Source organism: Ranitomeya imitator, chromosome 3 (genome assembly GCF_032444005.1).
Source record: "Ranitomeya imitator isolate aRanImi1 chromosome 3, aRanImi1.pri, whole genome shotgun sequence".
NCBI classification, from domain to species: Eukaryota; Metazoa; Chordata; class Amphibia; order Anura; family Dendrobatidae; genus Ranitomeya; species Ranitomeya imitator.
The window spans coordinates 220,541,411-220,561,560 of NC_091284.1; the positions used below are offsets into that span (position 1 = coordinate 220,541,411).

Consider the following 20,150-nt stretch of genomic DNA (forward strand, 5'->3'; position numbering starts at 1 on the left):
GTGACAGTGACCAACGATCAGGCCCCTGCTGGGAGATCATTGGTCGCTGAGAATGATCATGACCTTTTTATTGGTCGCTATTCACCCGCTGTCATCGCTGGATTGGCGTGTGTGACGCCGATCCAGCCATGTGTTCACTGGTAACCAGGGTAAATATCGGGTTACTAAGCGCAGGGCCGCGCTTAGTAACCCGATGTTTACCCTGGTTACCATTGTATAAGTTAAAAAAACAAACAGTACATACTAACATTCGGATGTCTGTTATGTCCCCCGGCATCAGCTTCCCACACTGACTGTGTCAGCGCTGGCTGGCCGTAAAGCAGAGCACAGCGGTGACGTCACCGCTGTGCTCTGCTTTACGGCCGGCCGACGCTGACACAGTGCAGGGAAGCTGACGCCGGGGGACGTGACAGACACCGGAATGTAAGTATGTACTGTTTGTTTTTTTAACTTTTACAATGGTAACCAGGGTAAACATCGGGTTAATAAGCGCGGCCCTGCGCTTAGTAACCCGATGTTTACCCTGGTTACCCGGGGACTTCGGCATCGTTGGTCACTGGAAAGCTGTCTGTGTGACAGCTCTCCAGCGACCACACAACGACCTAAACAGCGATGCTGCAGTGATCTGCATCGTTGTCTATATCTCTGCAGCATCGCGAAATGTGACGGTACCTAAATTTCAAATAGAAAAAGCAAAAACTGACAGCACTCACAGCATTGGGGCGCCCGTTCGACATCCAGGGAACCGTCCCAGATATAGCCAAATCAACAAGTATAAAATGAACAGCGCTCCATCCAGGTGTAGAAATCTTGAAAAAATAAGCTTTATTCAGCCATGTCATAGCAACGTTTCGACCAGCACCTGGTCTTTATCAAGCATGCTTTACGGCATGCTTTACGGCCCGCTTTACGGCCAGCCAGCGCTGACACAGTCAGTGTGGGAAGCTGATGCCGGGGGACATAACAGACATCCAAATGTTAGTATGTACTGTTTGTTTTTTTAACTTATACAATGGTAACCAGGGTAAACATCGGGTTACTAAGCGCGGCCCTGCGCTTAGTAACCCGATATTTACCCTGGTTACCAGTGAACACATGGCTGGATCGGCGTCACAATCCAGCGATGACAGCGGGTGAATAGCGACCAATAAAAAGGTCATGATCATTCTCAGCGACCAATGATCTCCCAGCAGGGGCCTGATCGTTGGTCACTGTCACGCATAATGATTTCGTTAACGATATTGTTGCTACGTCACAAAAAGCATGCTTGATAAAGACCAGGTGCTGGTCGAAACGTTGCTATGACATGGCTGAATAAAGCTTATTTTTTCAAGATTTCTACACCTGGATGGAGCGCTGTTCATTTTATACTTGGTACCTAAATTTCAGACTTCTGATCCTTGTTTTTTCCCTGAGATAAACTTCCTTCAGACATGTCTGGCAGTCGCTGTCTGGTACAGAGCAGAAGACTGCTCAGTCAAGGAAGTGCTCCTATGCAATTGAGAGACAATTAAGAAAGCTGCTGACCGAACCATTGTTTGTCTGACAGCCATCTTATGTGTGTGAGAGGGTTCTAGTCTTCCTATGCCAGCTGATGGTCTATGTAAGACTAAACAAAACTCTCTTTAAAACATCATCAAAGACTTGTCACCTACTTGACCCACCAGTTCCCTGCTTTGTACTGAGAGGAGTCAAGAACCCTGAAGCAGTTGTCTTCAGATGAGTGTTTTTTCCTTTGGAATGAGACTATGATTTGGCTAATGATCTTAGGTTGCAAGGCTCATTTATGGGTCTGGCATTGACTAACGATTCATTCACGCAAGCAGATAATCCTTTCATTGATGAATCATCATGTGATCGTAACTCATGATTAACAAATGATGTCAGAAAGTGTTTATACAAAACAAGAATCACAAATAAAATGGTTGAATAGTGATTGGTACATCGAACATTGTGCAGTGTCTTCACACAGACTTAATCTGCAGCGTTGGTGTGTTTAATGTTCAAATCATAAGGGATACTGTTTATTCTGAATATATGAGTTCATAATGTGTTATACGAACATTTCTGTTGATACTGTACAGATAAACTTTTATCAAATTAGCAAAGCAAACATTTTTCTACTGAACTATTGCCCTGGGTCATGGTCAGCCTTATTTAGGACTTGAATTTTCACTCCTGCTTTTTGTCGGTTTAATCGTTGAACGGGCAAATAATCTCCATTTACATTTCATAATTTGATGAAGGAGCAATTTTGGACACATCGTTCAGTCGTTCAACCCATTCACATTAAACTGTTATCATCAAAGAAGGGTTGTTACTGTTGGAGTCTGTTGGATCAGTATAAGTGTAAATGCAGGTTTAGAGAAACTACTGCTAATTTGTGGCACTAGATAAATTCTTTTTTCTTCTGAAGAGGTAACTTTCATGCAGCATCCTGGGAAATAGGGTTTGATTGACACACAGGCTTGGTATGGAACTATAAACCTAAAATGGTAGTGATTCTTTTTCTCCTGTTTTTATTTCTTGTTTGTTTTTGTTGTTTTTTTTCTATTAAGAATTTAGCGTTTTGGAGTTATGAGCAAATGTTCAGAAAATGCTGTTGCTAAAATTAATGTATAGCAGTGTTCCCCAACTCCAGTTCTCAAGAGCCACTAACAGGTCATGCTTTCAAGATTTCCTTAGTATTGCACAGGTGATTGAATGCTTGCCTGTCTAGGTGATGCAATTTTCACCTGTGCAATACTAAGGAAATCCTGAAAACATGACCTGTTGGTGGCTCTTGAGGACCGGACTTGGGGAACACTGATGTATAGTTTACTAGTTGAATATGTCCATGCTCATTGAAAAGAATGACCACTAAAAATGGTTACTCAATATGATGCTCCAAAAACAAACCACTTCAAGATTCAGTATGGTTTCAAACACTGAGATCTGGCATTAGAACGAGACATTGGAGCACGCTGGCAGTTTACACCTCCAATAAAAACAGGAGCGCGATATCAGATCATTTCCTCTGGCTCTAAAGCAAAATTATTTGGAGCACAAATGTAAATCTCCATCTGTAAGGAAAGCATTCTTGGAAATTGTATTTGTAGAACATGAGGTTATTGATCATTCGTTACTCAATAATAATTCCACATAGACACTTTTAGGTGCCAGAATTCTTTCCAAATTTTTTGTTTCTAATTAATTCTCTCTTAGAAATAATTTACATACTTTTCTGCCATGGAGCATTGTCTGTAAGACTTCATACTTAGCCGCTTTTAAAGAGAACCAGCTCTTCTCTTATGTTGTTTTAAATTAACAAGCCGCAAGTTATTCAGATAATGTTCAACATAGTCTATGGAAAAAGTTCAAATGTCTATTCTCTATGTAGGAATATTGAGCCTTTCATTGCTGAGAAAGGAGTAATTCCATTCAATTACAACCATTAGAAATGAAAGAGCCTTCTGGAAATGGTGTAGCACAATGGTCCAATCTTGAAGGAGTTATTTCTGTCTCGTTCTAATCTATTCCTTTTAGAGGACAAGGGATAAGCTAACACTATATTGGAAAACATTTTTTTTTTGCTTCTATTTTATAATTTTGTATAGCTTGATGAATTATTTCAATGATATTTTGCTTTTCAACCAGTTAAGTAATGTCATTTGTTGTATTCAATTAGCAGCAAGGCACCTCCAAGACACCTCCCTGCACAGATGGTATGCTGGGCCCCAACTCAGCCCAGTGTTTGGATGGAATAAAGGCCTCGTGGACAGAGCAGCTTTGTACACTGTACACCCAAAGGTAAGAAATTTGAAATTTTATATGTATGAATAATACAACTGAGGACAAATATACTATAGAGGAAGCCAATATAGCTGAAATGAGGTCTTTTGGAGATAGGTTGTCCTGTCCTGGTTTGTCTCTTATCTTTTGCCATTTGGTTGTTAAAATCTGGGCAAAAACCTAATCTCAAGCATTACTGCTTAACTTGAGTCAATTTTTTTACTTAAAAAAGCAAGTTATAAATGTTCTTTATTAGCTACAGAACACTGTGTGTGTACACATTGCCCTTTTAACCAATAAGAGCCCCAGTTGGATAACTCGTTTTTGTTAAATGATATTGCAATCTGTCATAATATGAAAATCAATATGGACAACTTTAAATATTTATCCAGACCCATTATTTAATTATTACTATTGGTACTATTAATTGTGGATAAATTACGTTTTCAACACAAATTCACAGAACATGTATTAATGTAACTTAAGCAAACTGAAATGTTTAGTGAACGTATTATTTTACTAGAAACTCCTGTCGGGCATCATAGCCACCAAGCTACAGAACCATATGAACCAGTACATGAATCCAGCTCAGAAAGGTATTGGGACCAACACCAGAGGTTCTTAGCACCAGCTCCTAGTAGACAGAGCAGTCGCTTAAGTCTCAAGATCTAGACAGACCAACCTCAGCACAGCCTGCATTGACTACAGGAAAGCCTATGAATCAATGGCACACACATGCATCGGCAAATGCTAGGCTCTCTTTAATGTCAACAGGAAATTAAGAACCTTCCTTAAAAACTCAATGGGGCTATGGAGAACAACACTAGAAGTCAACTCAAGACAACTAGCACAAGTGAACATCAAATGTGGCATATACCAAGGTGATGCACTGTCCCCATTGCTGTTCTGCATAGACTTGAACCCTATCAGTCAGATCATTACAGATTCTGGCTATGGATACAAGTTCAAGAGTGTAAGCACCATCAGCCATCCCCTCTACATGGATGACATCAAGCTGTATGCGAAAAACGAATGAGACATCAATTCACTGATCCACCTGACAAGGATCTACAGCGAAGACATCGGGATATCCTTCGGATGGGAGACTTGAGGCCGGTTGGTAATAAAAAGAGGCAAGGTAGTCAAGATTGATAGAGTGGAATTATCAGCAGGGCACATAGAAGATGTACAGACATGCTGCAAGTACCTTGGCATCTCACAGGGATATGGTAACCATGATGAGGAGGCAAGGAAAGCAGCAACCTCTAAATAACATCAAAAGGTAAGACAGGTCCTGAAGCGCCAGCTAAATGGGAAGAATAAAATCTTTGCCATCAATACAAATGCCCTGACAGTTATCAGATACCCTGCTCGCATAGTGTGCTGGCCAAAAAGAACAAATGGAAGCTGCAGACTTGAAGACATGAAAGCTCCTCACAATGCATGGAGGTCTCCACCCTAAGTCTAACACCCAAAGATTGTATATCAACAGAAAGGAAGGCGGTCGAGGCTTGATAAGCATCTAAGCCACCATCATGGATGAAACAAGGAGTATCCAGGAATACATCAGAAAAATGGCACCACAAGATGAGATGCTGAGAGAAAGCCTAAGGCAGCAACAACAACAGATCTGGAATGAAGAACAGGAACATGAAGCGCTATGGCAAGACAAGCTACTGCATTGAATGTACCATCGACAGATAGTGGAGGTGGCTGACATGGAGAAATACTGCCAATGGCTGGAGAAATCTGGACTCCAGGACAGCACAGAGGCTATAATCATAGTGGCACAAGAGCAAGCACAAAGCACCAGATCCATAGAAGCAGGAATCTACCACACAGAACAAGACCCAAGGTGCAGACTATGAAAAGAAACCTCAGAAACAGTCCAACACATAGTGGCAGGATGCAAAAATGCAAGCCAGAACAGCTTATACCTAATGCCACAACCAAGTAGCGGGAATTGTATATAGAAACATCTGCACAGCATATGGGCTAAGCCCAGGTGGGAGACCCCAGAGAAAGTGGTGGAGAATGAAAGGGTTAAAATCTTGTGGGACTTCAAGATCCAGATGGATAAGCAGATATTGGCTAACCAACCAGACATTGTGATAGTAGACAAAGATCAGAAGACGGCAATGAAAATAGATGTGGCAGTGCCAAGTGACAGCAACATCAAAAAGAGGGAATATGAGAAGCTGGGGAAATACCAGGGCCTCAAAGGAGGACTGGAGAAGATGTGGAAGGTAAAGGCAACAGTGATTAAAGTGGTGATAGGAACACTTGGAGCAGTGACCCATAAGTTGGGAAAATGGCTACAACAGATCCCAGGAGCAACATCTGAACTCTCTGTCCAGAAAAGCGAAATGGTGGGAACAACTAAGATCCTGCACAGAACCCTCAAACTCCCAGGCCTCTGGTAGAGGACCCAAGAAAGGAAGGATAAAAAAGACCACCCCCATTGGGGGTGAGAAGGAAGCTTTTTTATATATGTATCATACTTATCGTTTTTTTTTTGAAAATGTGATAAGCCGTAGCTTTGGGAGCTACGGTTTATATTATTTTGAAAAAACGATAAGTATCATGCATATACATATATGTAGACAATTGATATGTATTATGCTATATGTGCATAATTGTTTCATTGATTACTGATATTGTGCATAAAAGCAGTGATCATTAATCTGAGTTATAGGGAATATTTTTCCTTTTTTTCTTTTAGTGTTTGTATCTGGATGCTTACTAATAATGTTTATATATCTGAGGAATGGATTTGCATCTATTACATTCTAAATGATGGTGCATTTGACTACCTGCATAACATCTTTATTGGATGTGGGAGTATACTATATATACTAAATCCTGATCTTTGTATATTTTGTGTCCAGGAATATCATTTGGTCACTGAGCAATTTGCTGGCTGAATTTATAAGATGAACAGTGGGTAAAATAAGCATTTGATCCTTTGCTGATTTTGTAAGGTTGCCCACTGACAAAGATATGAACGCCCTATAATTTTAAAAGACTCCTGTCCACAGACTCAATTATCAGTCAGACTCTAACCCATGAATGGACATACCATCTGTTCAACCGGTGTAGCTGCATCGGGGCCCGGAAGCTCCAGGGGGCCACTGCAGGGCGGCTAATAATGAGGGCAACCTGGCCAGTTTATCCGGCCTCGAGGCTCAGGGGGTTCCTGGCCAGATTGCCCTCATGTGTGGCGAGCAGAGAGCAATCCCTGCAGCTCCGCTGTTTGCAAGAGAAAATGACAGTGGAGCGGAGCTGCAGGGAATGGATCCATCTTGCTTCCTGGCCACACTTCCTGTCTCAAACAGCAGTGGCTGAATGACATCATTATTCAGCACCGCAGCTGTGCGAGACAGGAAGCTGCCAGCTATGGTGCGGCTTCAGGATACTGTGCGCAGATGTGAGTTGTGTGTGTGTGTGTATGTGTATGCATAGAGGTGAATGGTGCTGTGTGTGTCTGTGTGTGTAGGTGGAGGATAGGGCAATGATGGGGTTGATGGAGCAGAAGACAATGATTGGGTTGACGGAGAGGGCAATGATAGGTGTGGTGGGGAGAAGGAAATGATGGGGTGGTGGAAAGGGCAATAATGGTGGTGGGGGAGGAGGAAATGATGGAGGTGGTGAATGGGCAATAATGGGGGTGATGGGGAGGAGGAAATGATGGAGGCAGTGTAATGGGCAATGATGGGGGTGGTGGGGGAAAAGACAATGATGGAGATCGTGGAATGGGTAATGATGGGGTGGTGGGGAGAAAAGACAATGACAATAACACTATCCTTAGTTACATAGTTTCCTCTTTTGTTATGTATAACACTGTCCCTTATTACCATCCTCTCTAGTTATATATGATGCCCTCCCTTATTATATAGCTTCCTCTGTTGTTATGTACACTGCAGTCTCTTACATAGTGTTTTTTTGTTATTCGCAGTGCCCTCTTTTATTACATAGTCCCCTCTCTTGTTAGATATAAAATGACTACTGATGGAGGAGCCGGTGACCAGACTACCAGTCCATCAGCTCATCCTTTAGAAAAGAAGCTTTCCTATGCTCCATCAACGATCATTGCATTATACAGCTAACAAGACAGGATGGTATGTAATAAAAAACAGGGCTCCATAAAATCCAATATGTACACTCCCTGACAGAAGTTATATCGCTTATCCATGTTATGTAAATAAAAGCTTATAACCTGACGTTAAATTCATCCATTGGTTGCATAAATTATTCTTTTGAAAGCTGAAACCCTCCGAAATGTGGTTTCGGTTAAGAGAATAAATTGGCATCAATGTAGAAATATTGATCAGTTAATGGACACAGAATGGTCAGATTTTGGCAAGACAAAAGTTTTGTCGCCTGGTCATATAATGCACCCAATCCTAGCTTACATCCTCACCTGTGCTCAGTAAATGATCGGTTAATTTGTGTGTGTATAAAAAGAAACCCAGCACCCCAGACCTTCACTTGTACTGCAACTTGAGCTCTGACAACATGCCAAAAATCCACCCTGTGACCAAAGCTTGGATTATCAAGAGGCTGAAGACCAGATCCACTGCAGAGGTGGCTGGCACCTTTAATGTGTCTCATCGTCAAGTACAAAGAATTAAAAAAACGTTTGAAGAGACTGGAGATGTGTTTGACAAGCCCAGGTCCGACAGACCCTGCAAGACAACTGCTCAGGAGGAACGATTGTTGGTTAGAAAATCCAAAGCAAACCCCTCTTCCACTGCAGCAGAGCTCCATCAGGCCTGGTCACCTCAAGTCCCTGTGTCAACTAGAATAGTTTGTAGGATTCTGTCTCGAAGGGGCCTCTATGGTCGAATCAGTGGCCAGAAGCCAGCACTAAACAAACGGCAAATAAAAAACTGTGTGGCATTTGCAGAGTCCCACAGCCTGCTAAACAGATGGACGCTGGAAAAGTGGCAAAAGGTGGATTTCTCTGATGAATCTTCAGTAGAATTACACCACAGCCACCACATGTACTGCAGGAGACCTATTGGAGCCCATATGAATCCAAAATACACCCATAAAACAGTTAAATTTGGTGGTGGAAAGATCATGGTCTGGGGTTACATTCAGTATGGGGGTGTGCAAAACATTTGCAAGGTGAAAGGCAATATCAATAGCCTAAAATATCAAGAAGTATTAGATACCTCTTATATTTCAAATCATAAAAGGGGTCAAATTCTACAGCAGGATGGTGCTCCATCTCATACATCCATCTCTACAACAAAGTTCCTCCAGGCAAAAAAGATCAAGGTGCTCAAGGACTGGCCAGCCCAATCACCAGATATGAACATCATTGAGCATGTTTGGGGTAGTATGAAAGAGGAAGATTGAGAGACAAAACAAAAGAATCTAGATGAACTCTGGGAGGCATGTAAGACTGCATTCTTTGTTTTTCCTGATGACTTCATTAATAAATTGTATGAATCATTGTTAAACCACATAGATGCAGTCCTTCAAGCTCATGGAATTCACACAAAATATTAAATATGACTCTAATAGCACCATCACTTTATTCTCCATTGTCATGCAACATATATTTGTATTTTAAGTTAAATATTTGTTTGAATATCACATTACTTTCTGTGGGCGACAAAACTTTTATCTTGCCAAAATCTGACCATTCTGTGTCCATTAACTGATCAACATTCTGCATTGATGCCAATTTATTTTCTTAATTTAAACCACATTTCGGAGGGTTTCAGCTTGCAAAAGAATAATTTATACAGCCAATGGATGAATTTAACGTCAGGTTATAAGCTTTTATTTACATAACATGGGTAAGCGACATAACTTCTGTCAGGGAGAGTAAGGGACGGTGCCGCACATAACAAAAGAGGGCACTGTATAATAAGGGATGTCAATATACATGATAATGGAAACTATGTAATATATACATGTATGTGGATATATATATATATATATATATATATATATATACAGTATATGTAGCTGCAGGTATCCCTGGCAATTTTTTTTTTTTGCACCTTATACCTGCTAATTTTATTAGAATGCAATCCATAGTCCCCTTTTTTCTACATTTATTTGCTTGGTCACACTGAAGACTACAGCCAGGTCATTGCAATACAAGCGCAAGAAGATCTAACAATTTAAAAAAAAAAATTGTCCTAGGCATCAGATGTGAGATCGCAGAAAAATGTGACCTTTTTTTTAGTACTATATTATTTTTTTGTAGTATCTTACAATGTATTTGGACATCATTTTGCTGCCCCAAAAATTTGTAGCTGGCCAAAAAATATTTAGCTACAGTTCTTATATTTGTCACTGTGATTTGTATACCACACGTATCGCATATCATTGCGCTAAATATTTTTCAATTTCTGTACAAATTTTTTTTTTAAGTGTCATAGCCTACTTATTGACACAATTTTGATGGGCCAAAAAAAATCAAAGCCACATTTTGATCAGTCTGTTATCTCCGTCTGACGTCTCGTCTCTCTGTGGTCTCCAAATTCTTGCTTTTCAGGCCTACATTGCATTTTTTCGTCTGCTAGCCTTGGTCTATACAGTATTTTGTGGTTAAAAAAATGTAAAAAAAAAAAACAGGCCACATATTGAAACAGTCTATTATCTCCATCAGATACCTGGTATATCTGTGGTTTACAAATACTTGCTTTTCAGGCATACTGCTCACATGTAAGTTTTCTCAAAATTAATCCTTTTTTTAACTTTTTAAAATTTTTCATTAGTCCATTTAAAATAAGGCAAGGCAAGGGGCAAGGGACGGGGAAGTGGACATGATGCTGATGGTGCATGCAGAGGACGAGGCCGTGGCCAAGCTGAAAGTGGACCAAACAAAGACCCACATCTTCTCGCTTGACCTTCCTGTCCCAGTTTCTAGGGGACTGCAGCACACCACTATTGACGCTAGAGCAGTGTGAAATAGTTGTTGGTTGGATAGCAGATAATGCTTCCAGTCACTTAGCCACCACCTCCACCACGTCTTCCACAGGGTCAAAGTCTGAGTAGCCGTAAGTGTTGACCGCATATTACTCACCCTGATCTTCCTTCCTCCCACCATGCCGAGTGCCCTGAGACAACTGATCCCACATTTGGACACTCTAAAGAGCTGTTTAGTTTTCCCTTTAAAGATTTCAGACTCTCGGTCGGTCAACTTGAAATGGGGCCAGATGAGATCGCATGTAGCGATGCCCAAAGATTTGAAAAGCCACGGTGACATGAAGGCCATGGTGGGAAAGTGTCACAAGAGGTGGATGATGATGAGACACAATTGCCAGAAAGTCAGGGGGAGGAGCAGAGTGCGGATGTGGAAGACGAGGTGGTGGATGACATAGTGACTGACCCAACCTGGTGGGAGGACATGCAGAGTGATGACAGCAGCAAACATGGGGAAGGAGGCAAAGCACCCCAACAGGCAGAAAGAAGCAATGTGGTGGCAGCAAAAAGAAGGCGTGCATCCATTCCCTGTAACACCAGCATTACGGAAGTTTACATTCCAACTGTTAGATCTTTCCGAGTCTGGTTCTGGTTATTTTTTAAAGACCCTGACGATAACCCCAAACAGGCCATTTGCAGCGCCTGCTATGCCCCCATCAGCAGCGGTAGCAAAACTACCAGCCTGACCACCATCAGCATGATCAGGCACATGGCAGCAAAGCAACTGACTTTGTTGGCTAAACCCCAGGCTCCAGGAACACTGTCTGCAGGTGACACCACTGCTTTTTCCACTGTTTTGCATAGAAGCCAATCCCCAGTCCACGGTGCATGTGAAGATGCCTCGTGCCCTGCACCTGTTGTTGCCCACAGTCAGCCAGCACCAACATCAAGCCCATCCACATCCTTGTCGCAATGCAGCCTTCAGTTGTTTATACCCCTGTCATCAGAATGCAAACGGAAATACCCAGCCAACGCCCCACAGGCCACAGTACTAAATTCTAACATTTCTCATCTGCTTGCACTCAAAATGTTGCCTTTTAGACTCGATGAGAAGAAAACATTCCGCAACCTGATGATAGCAGCCTTCCCAAGGTACTCCTTCCCCCGTCGCCACCATTTCTGCCGGTGTGTCATACTGGCATTACACCAGCACGTGTCCCACAACATTACCCGCACCCTCAACAATGCTGTTATTCAGAAAATACACGTAACCACAGACACGTGGAAAAGTTCTTGTGGGCAGGGATGGTACATCTCACTGGTGGCATACTGGGTTAACATCCTGGAAGCCGGGACCCAGTCGGACCTTGGGGTGGAACACATCCCCCCCTTGCCGAGGTTTGTGGGCCCTATGTCAATCAGGTAATTGAACAAAGACCGAAATTATTTGTAACACCCACTAACACCCTACCAGGGTGCGGATGCCAAATTTAATACTGGAAAGCAGGATAACTCCCATAATCATTGAGACCTATAGAGAAATGGAGTATAACGCCCCCAAATAGTGACTAATCAAAATACCGCAGCTAATGAAACAGATATAAACTTTATTACACAATCCAAAGACATAAAAAAATTCAGTGAGAATGACACAACAATCGGAAGCAGCAGTACCATATAATCAAAATATCTGCACTATGTAGCAAAAAGGAGGCGCTGTGCATACATTGCACCCCATGAAGTACAAAGACCTGTATGGCGTGTTTGTACTACCAGTCTCCTACAAAAGCAAGAGACATAGCAATGCCTAATTCCAGGCTAAATCACAATTAAACTGCTATGTAAGCTATAATATTAAAGTGCAAGAGTGCATATAGAAAACGCTAACCATAGTGCTTACCCATCTGGGTATGGTATCCGCTTGGTCCGTAGCCCCGATGCACAATTCTACTCTGAGGGGACTCCTTTTAAAATGCCCAGACCAGCTGATGATGATCAGCACCGCTCTCTGGGGCGCATGGGAGGCGGATCCCGGACCGCAATCACATCACATCCGGCAGTCCCAGTATAGGAGAGAGTCAGGGAGAAAATACACTCCCCTGATGTCAGTGACTCACTCCCAAACCGGCTGGATGCCATCAGGGGCGTGCACTTAATCCAGATCCACTGCGCATGCGCGCACCGCGGCCGCCATCTTGTTTACTGGCTAAAGTTTGGGCAGGTGAACTGTAAGTATGCAGTGCACGAACGCGGTGGGAACAGCACCCACAATGTATATAGACATAAAACAGAATGCAGACAAATACCTAGTGGATATTTATATAGTACATACATGAATAATTTCGCACGATTAAAAAGCGCAAGACATTTCTCCATTTGGTACTTTGTCAAGCTGTGTCCTGGTCACTGTCAAAACATTGAGGTGCTTGTTCAATCAGGGTTGCCCCCACAGTTTGCTGCTCCAGCACCTTCTCCTCCTCCTCTTCAGCCTCCATCTCTGAAATGAGCACATCAGTCAGAAGCTGGAAGCACTGCATTACTGCCTCAGCCAAGCGGCAACAGGCTGTGCTAAAGCTAATCTGATTAGGTGACAAACCGCACAATGCCGAAGAGTTGTGGACAGCGCTGAAAGAGCAGTCAGATTTTTGGATTACACCACTGAACCTACAGCCAGGCATGATCATGTGTGACAATGGCCGGAACCTGGTGGTGGCTCTGAGGCAAGGTGAGCTCACACACGTACCTTGCCTGGCCCATGTGCTTAACCTCGTCATTCAATGTTTTCTCAAAAGCTATCTGGAGCTGCCGGATCTGGTAGTTAAAGTACACCGCCTGTCTGCCCATTTTAGAAAATCAGATACAGCTTCAGCCGCCCTTGCCATGCTTCAGCAGCATTTGCAGCTTCCGGCTCACCAACTGGTGTGTGATGTCCTCACGCGTTGGAACTCTACACTGCATATGTTGGAAAGGATTTGTGAGCAGAAGATGGCAGTTGTTGACTACCAGCATCAACAAGGCCGTCGTTATTCAGTCAGACTCCACACATAAGACATCAGGAGTGGACATGGATGTCAGACATATGTACCATCCTGCAAAACTTTGAGGACTCCACCAAGATGGTGAGTGGCGATGACACTATAATTAGCATTACCATCCCACTTCTCTGCATTCTGAAAACCTCTCTGCTCACAATTAAAGAGGATGCATTGCATGCGCAGCACAAGGAAATGGAGCAAGGAACCATTCATGGTGATTACACTCAGCCCAGCCTCATGTCATCCCAACGTGGATTGGTAGACACTGAGGAAGAGGAGGAGGAGGAAGAACAGGAGCTACTTTTCATGTGCTATAGACAGTACTACAAGCACAAATGTCATACCATCTGATCAGCGTGGGTGGCCTGAGGACAGGGCGGAGGAGGATGAGGAGGAGGACAGCATGGTCAGTCATCCTGTTGGTGAGGACACGGAAGTCTTTCCTGTTAGCAGTCTGGCATGCATGGCTGACTTTATTTTTCGCTGCGTTTCCCGTGACTTTAGCATTATAAAAATATTCGGTGATACTCATTACTTTTTGATGACGCTTCGAAAAAGAGAAGTTTCAATCTCTTCTTCCATAGGCAGACAGGTGTACTAAAATGTTGCAGAACCAGAGGGCCTTTGTAGCGGAATGAGTAAAAAATATTCCCATTTGAGAACGCTGACAGCAGACATCAGAGTTTGTTGTACAACCAAGGAGTCCAAGCGAGAGAGACAAAAGTACAATCTAGCACAGGAAAGGGAACAATGGCAAAGTTCTGAGACAGTTTTCTCAGACCCTGCCATCATGCTGCATCCGCCTGTCAACTGAAAATGCTGACAGACTGACTCTTATAAAAATAAACAAGGGCTGGATTGGGCAAAACTATTGTACACCACCGAATGAAAACAGCGAAACATAACCTCAAATACATTGTCTTTTTTGTGGAAGTGTATTCTCATGCAGCTCTTCACAAACCACACATGGGTATACGCTTCCTGATTTGGTCTGTTTGGTGTTATCCTCCTCCTTAATCTCATCCTCATAATCCACAACCATACAAATACCAGGGTGAACGTATTCTGTGATGCAAAAGTCGCTCATTTTTTGTGCAACGGTGTCTTTATGATGCCCGTTAATAATTTGAAACCAAAAAAAATTTACTCCCCCAGGGGGAAATGTTTGTCAGCCCGTACACTTATTGTATGGGCATTACAAGTCTAAGAGACCCACTCCTTTACATTAAGCCTAGTTTTTAATGAGGCCTTCATCAACATCTCATTCTCCGCCATTAGATCACCAGGGTTGACATGTTCCGAGCTGATACAGCCAGTCCAATTTTTGGCAAGGGTGTCTATGATCTCCATAATTTAAAAAAAAAAAGTTTACCCTCATGGGGAAATATTTGTCAGCCCATGCACTTAGTGTATGGGCATTACAAGTGTAGGAGACCCGCTCCTTTACATTGGGCCTATTTTTTAATGAGGCCTTCATCAATGTCTCATCATTCTCCACCACTAGATCACCAGGGTTAACATGTTCCTTTCTGCTACAGCCAGTCAATTTTTTGGAAAGGATGTCTGATCCCCATAAAATATTTTTTAAAAATGTACCCCCCACGGGGAAATGTTTGTCAGCCCATGCACTTAGTGTATCGGCATTACGTGTCTAGGAGACTAGCTCCTTTGTAATGGGACTTTATTTTATGAGGCCCTCCTCCATGATTCTTCCAAGGGAGGATTGTGTTGCATGCAAATTTGGGTCAAGGCGACCCTTGCATTCAATGCATAAGGCCTCTTTCACACTTCCGTCGGTACAGATCAGTCGCAATGCATCGGGCAGACGTACCGACGGACGTTGTGAAAATTTTGCATGACGTGGGCAGCGGATGCAGTTTTGCGATGCTTCCGCTACCCATTCTGCAGTCCGGGGAGGAGGGGGCAGAGTTTCGGCAGCGCATGCGTGGTCGAAAAAGGCGGACACGACGGACAAAACTTGAACGTTTTTTGTGACGACGGTCCACCAAAACACGACGGATCTGTCGCATGACGGATGCGACGTGTGGCCATCTGTCGCGATCCGTCTGTAATACAAGTCTATGGGCAAAAAACGCATCCTGCGAGCACATTTGCAGGATACGTTTTTTGCCCAAAACAACGGATTGTGATGGATGGCAAATGATGGAAGTGTGAAAGAGGCCTAAGAAAACAGTATGACAGGACCAACTTAATAATGTGAAGTGGGTTTTCCTGTGGCCATTCAGTACCTGGGTTCAAAGCTTTATTGGGGTACATACAGTTATATGAAAAAGTTTGGGCACCCCTATTAATCTTAAGCTTAATGTTTTATAAAAAATTTTTTTTTTGCAACAGCTATTTCAGTTTCATATATCTAATAACTGTTGGACACAGTAATGTTTCTGCCTTGAAATGAGGTTTATTGTGCTAACAGAAAATGTGCAATCTGCATTCAAACAAAATTTGACAGGTGCATAAGTGTGGGCACCCCACCAGAAAAGAGACATTAATATTTAGTAGATCCTCCTTTTGCAAAAAATAACAGCCTCTAGTCGCTTCTTCTAGCTTTTAATGAGTTCCTGGATCCGGGATGAAGGTATTTTTGACTATTCCTCTTTACATAATAATTCCAGTTCAGTTAAGTTTGATGGTCGCCGAGCATGGACAGCCCTCTTCAAATGATCCCACAGATGTTCAATGATATTCAGGTCTGGGGACTGGGATGGCCATTCCAGAACAGTGTAATTGTTCATCTGCATGAATGCCTGAGTAGATTTGGAGTGGTGTTTTGGATCATTGTCTTGCTGAAAGATCCATCCCCTGCGTAACTTCAACTTTGTCACTGATTCATGAACATTATTATCAAGAATCTGCTGATACTAAGAGGAATCCATGCGTCCCTCAACTTTAACAAGATTCCTGGTGCCGGCATTGGCCACACAGCCCCAAAGCATGATGGAACCTCCACCACATTTTACTGTGGGTAGCAAGTGCTTTTCTTGGAATGCTGTGTTTTTTGGCCGCCATGCATAACGCCTTTTTGTATGACCAAACAACTCAATCTTGGTTTCATCAGTCCACAGGACCTTCTTCCAAAAAGAAATTGGCTTCTCCAAATGTGCTTTTGCATACCTCAGCCGACTCTGTTTGTGGCGTGCTTGCAGAAACGGCTTCTTTCGCATCACTCTCCCAAGCTGGTTCTCCTTGTGCAAAGTGCGTTGTATAGTTGACCGATGCACAGTGACACCACCTGCAGCAAGTTGATGCTGCAGCTCTCTGAAGGTGGTTTGAGGATTGTCCTTGACTGATCTCACCATTCTTCTTCTCTGCCTTTCTGATGTTTTTCTTGGCCTGCCACTTCTGGCCTTAACAATAACTGTACCTGTCTTCTTCCATTTCCTTACTATGTTCCTCACAGTGGAAATTGACAGGTTAAATCTCTGAGACAGCTTTTTGTATCCTTCCCCTGAACAACTATGTTGAATAATCTTTGTTTTCAGATCATTAGACAGTTGTTTTGAGGAGCCCATGATGCCACTCTTCAGAGGAAATTCAAACAGGAGAACAACTTGCAAGTGGACACTTTAAGTAGCTTTTCTCATGATTGCATACACCTGGCTATGAAGTTCAAAGCTCAATGAGGTTAGAAAACCCAAAAAAGGGCTATAGTAAATCAGTAAAAAGTAGGTAGGAGTATTTAAAACAAGAAAATGATAAGGGTGCCCATACTTATGCACCTGTCAAATTTTGTTTGAATGCAGATTGCACATTTTCTGTTAGTATAATAAACCTCATTTCAAGGCAGAAACATTACTGTGTCCAACAGTTATTAGATATATGAAACTGAAATAGCAGTTGCAAAAAAAAACAATTTTTATAAAACATTAAGCTTAAGATTAATAATAGGGGTGCCCAAACTTTTTCATATAACTGTATGACTTGGTAGCAGGGCAGGCCTTGCAGTTAATACATAAGAAAACAGTATGGGATTGCAAAATGAATAATGTGAAGTTTATTTTCCTGTGGCCATCCAGTACCTGGGTTCAAAGGCTTATTGGGGTGCATATGACTTGGTAGCAGGGCAGGCCTTGCTGTTAATACATAAGAACACAGTATGGCAGGACCAACTGAATAATGTGAAGCGGGTTTTCCTGTGGCCATCCAGTACCTGGGTTCAAAGTCTTATTGCGGTGCATATGACGTGGTAGCACGGCAGGCCTTGCAGTTAATGCACAAGAAAACAGTATGGGATTGCAAAATGACTAATGTGAAGTGGGTTTTCCTGTGGCCATCCAGTACCTGTACCTGGGTTCAAAGGATTCTTTTAGTGCATATGACTTGATAGCAGGGCAGGCCTTGCATTCAATGCAGCATTTTTTCAGGAAGCCCTCCTGTACCTCTCGTGAAAGGGGTATTGGAGTGCGTCATAATTCTTGGCAGCCCAGCCACTCACTGCATAGGCAATAACAGCATAGGATACCCACTGTTTAATAAGGGCCCATTAAGAATATTAATGCCACCTGATGCCCCTCTAAAAATAGGCTTTGTGACTTTGAGAGTCCCTCCTTCATAAATGAAACAAGATGTGTCTGATGATGTGTCACACACCACATGGCCAGCTAGGGTTGTTAAATGTTACAATGACATTTCCCAGTGAATGCATTTGTATTGGTTGAAAGCAATGTTAAAGTTGAAAAACGCATCAAAAATGCAGCGTGTGAACATAGCCCAAGTGGTGGAGGAACATTTTGGTCTGGAGTTAATTATTTTGCCTTATATACAAGTCAACAAGTCATTACCCTGGAAACGATGTACCTTAACATATTTCCTAGCAAAATCCATTTTGGTTTCATTTTTTTTTTTTTTTTTTTGGGGGGGGGGGCACCTGTAAAAATGGCGTGAAACTCTGACAACATTGCTTACAGCTGTGACCTAGGAGTCAGAAATGCTTCCAGGAGGGATCCCCATGATGTTCCTGTCATTTGAGCAGTGTTTCCATCATTTTCAGACGTTTTTAGACCTTAAAAGGACCCCCGGCGAGAATCGCAGTAAAAATACTAGGGTTTCCCTTAGACTTACATTGGGCTCGTTGCTCGGGTCGAGTACCAGAGTATTCCAATTTGCTCGACCTGAGCAACGAGCACTTGAGCATTTTAGTGCTCGTCCATCACTAATCTCTATACCAACAAGTACTCTAATAACATATTTTAGGGATTATGATCCTTCAGTATGTTTATCTATTTGAGCTAAGGCTAGTTTCACATTTGAGTTCGAATCCGCAGCGTTTAGGCTAAGTGCACACGTTGCAGAATTGCCGCAGAAATTTCCGCGGCAGTTCTGCGCCTCCTGCCGCGGGAATATCGCATGTGGAATTGGCATGCATATTCCCGCAGAAAACTAGCATTTTGCAAGCACAATTAGCTTGCAGAATGCTAGCGTTTTCCAAGCGATCTGTAGCATCGCTTGGAAAACTGATTGACAGGTTGGTCACACTTGTCAAACAGTGTTTGACAAGTGTGACCAACTTTTTACTATTGATGCAGCCTATGCCGCATCAATAGTAAAAGATAGAATGTTAAAAATAATAAAAAATAATAAAAAATGGTTATACTCACCTACCGTAAACAGCCGATCTCCTCAGCGGCTTCCGTTCCTATAGATGGTGTGTGTGCAGGACCTTCCATGAAATCGCGGTCATGTGACCGTGACGTCATTGCGGTCACGTGACCGTGACGTCATCGCAGGTCCTTCACACACCATCTACAGGAACAGAAGCGACCGCGTGCAGCGCTGAGGGGCAGCAAGACTCCGGGGCCATCAGAGGGTGAGTATATCACGATTTTTTTATTTTAATTCTTTTTTTTAACAATTATATGGTGCCCAGTCCGTGGAGGAGAGTCTCCTCTCCTCCACCCTGTGTACCAACCGCACATGATCTGCTTACTTCCCGCATGGTGGGCATAGCCCCACCAAATTTAATGAACATGCTGCATTTTTTTCTGGAATGCGAATTCGCTCAGGAAAAAAAATGCAGCATGTGCACAAAAAATGCGGATTGCATTCTATTAAATAGGATGCTTAATGTGAGCGTTTTTTTCGCAGTTTTATAGCGTTTTTATAGCAAAAAACCATGAAAAACACACAAAAAATCTGCTATGTGTGCACAGAGCCTTAATTTACATCTGCAAGTGCAGGAAAAAACACATAGAAACACGTACAAAGGCAGCGTTTTTTAGATGCATGCAGGAACGCATGCGGTTAATAAAGCGCCGCGTTTTCACGCTTTATCAAGCGTTTTGTCACGCGTTTGCATTCTTTGTGCGCATGGTGGAAAATTTTACAGGAGAAAAATCTAGATAACCAGACACCACCAATGGGACTACAGAGGGCGTGTATTATGGAATATCTATATATAGGCCCTAGGACTGCTGAAATCTTAACAGTGTGCTACTGTAT

General features: G+C 42.7%; 1 protein-coding gene across 8 annotated transcripts in view; it reads left to right on the forward strand.

Annotated features, from left to right (window-relative positions):
• NGF (nerve growth factor) overlaps window positions 1-20,150 on the forward strand; it is a 180,064-nt gene that overhangs the window by 147,990 nt on the left and 11,924 nt on the right. For 5 of the 8 annotated variants that reach the window (XM_069756146.1, XM_069756149.1, XM_069756154.1 and 2 more), the window contains one exon: window positions 3,668-3,789. In XM_069756146.1, coding sequence (XP_069612247.1) covers window positions 3,668-3,789 — 122 coding nt within the window. The remainder of the gene's footprint in view (window positions 1-3,667; window positions 3,790-20,150) is intronic. The other 3 variants (XM_069756147.1, XM_069756150.1, XM_069756151.1) reach the window with 1 other exon arrangement.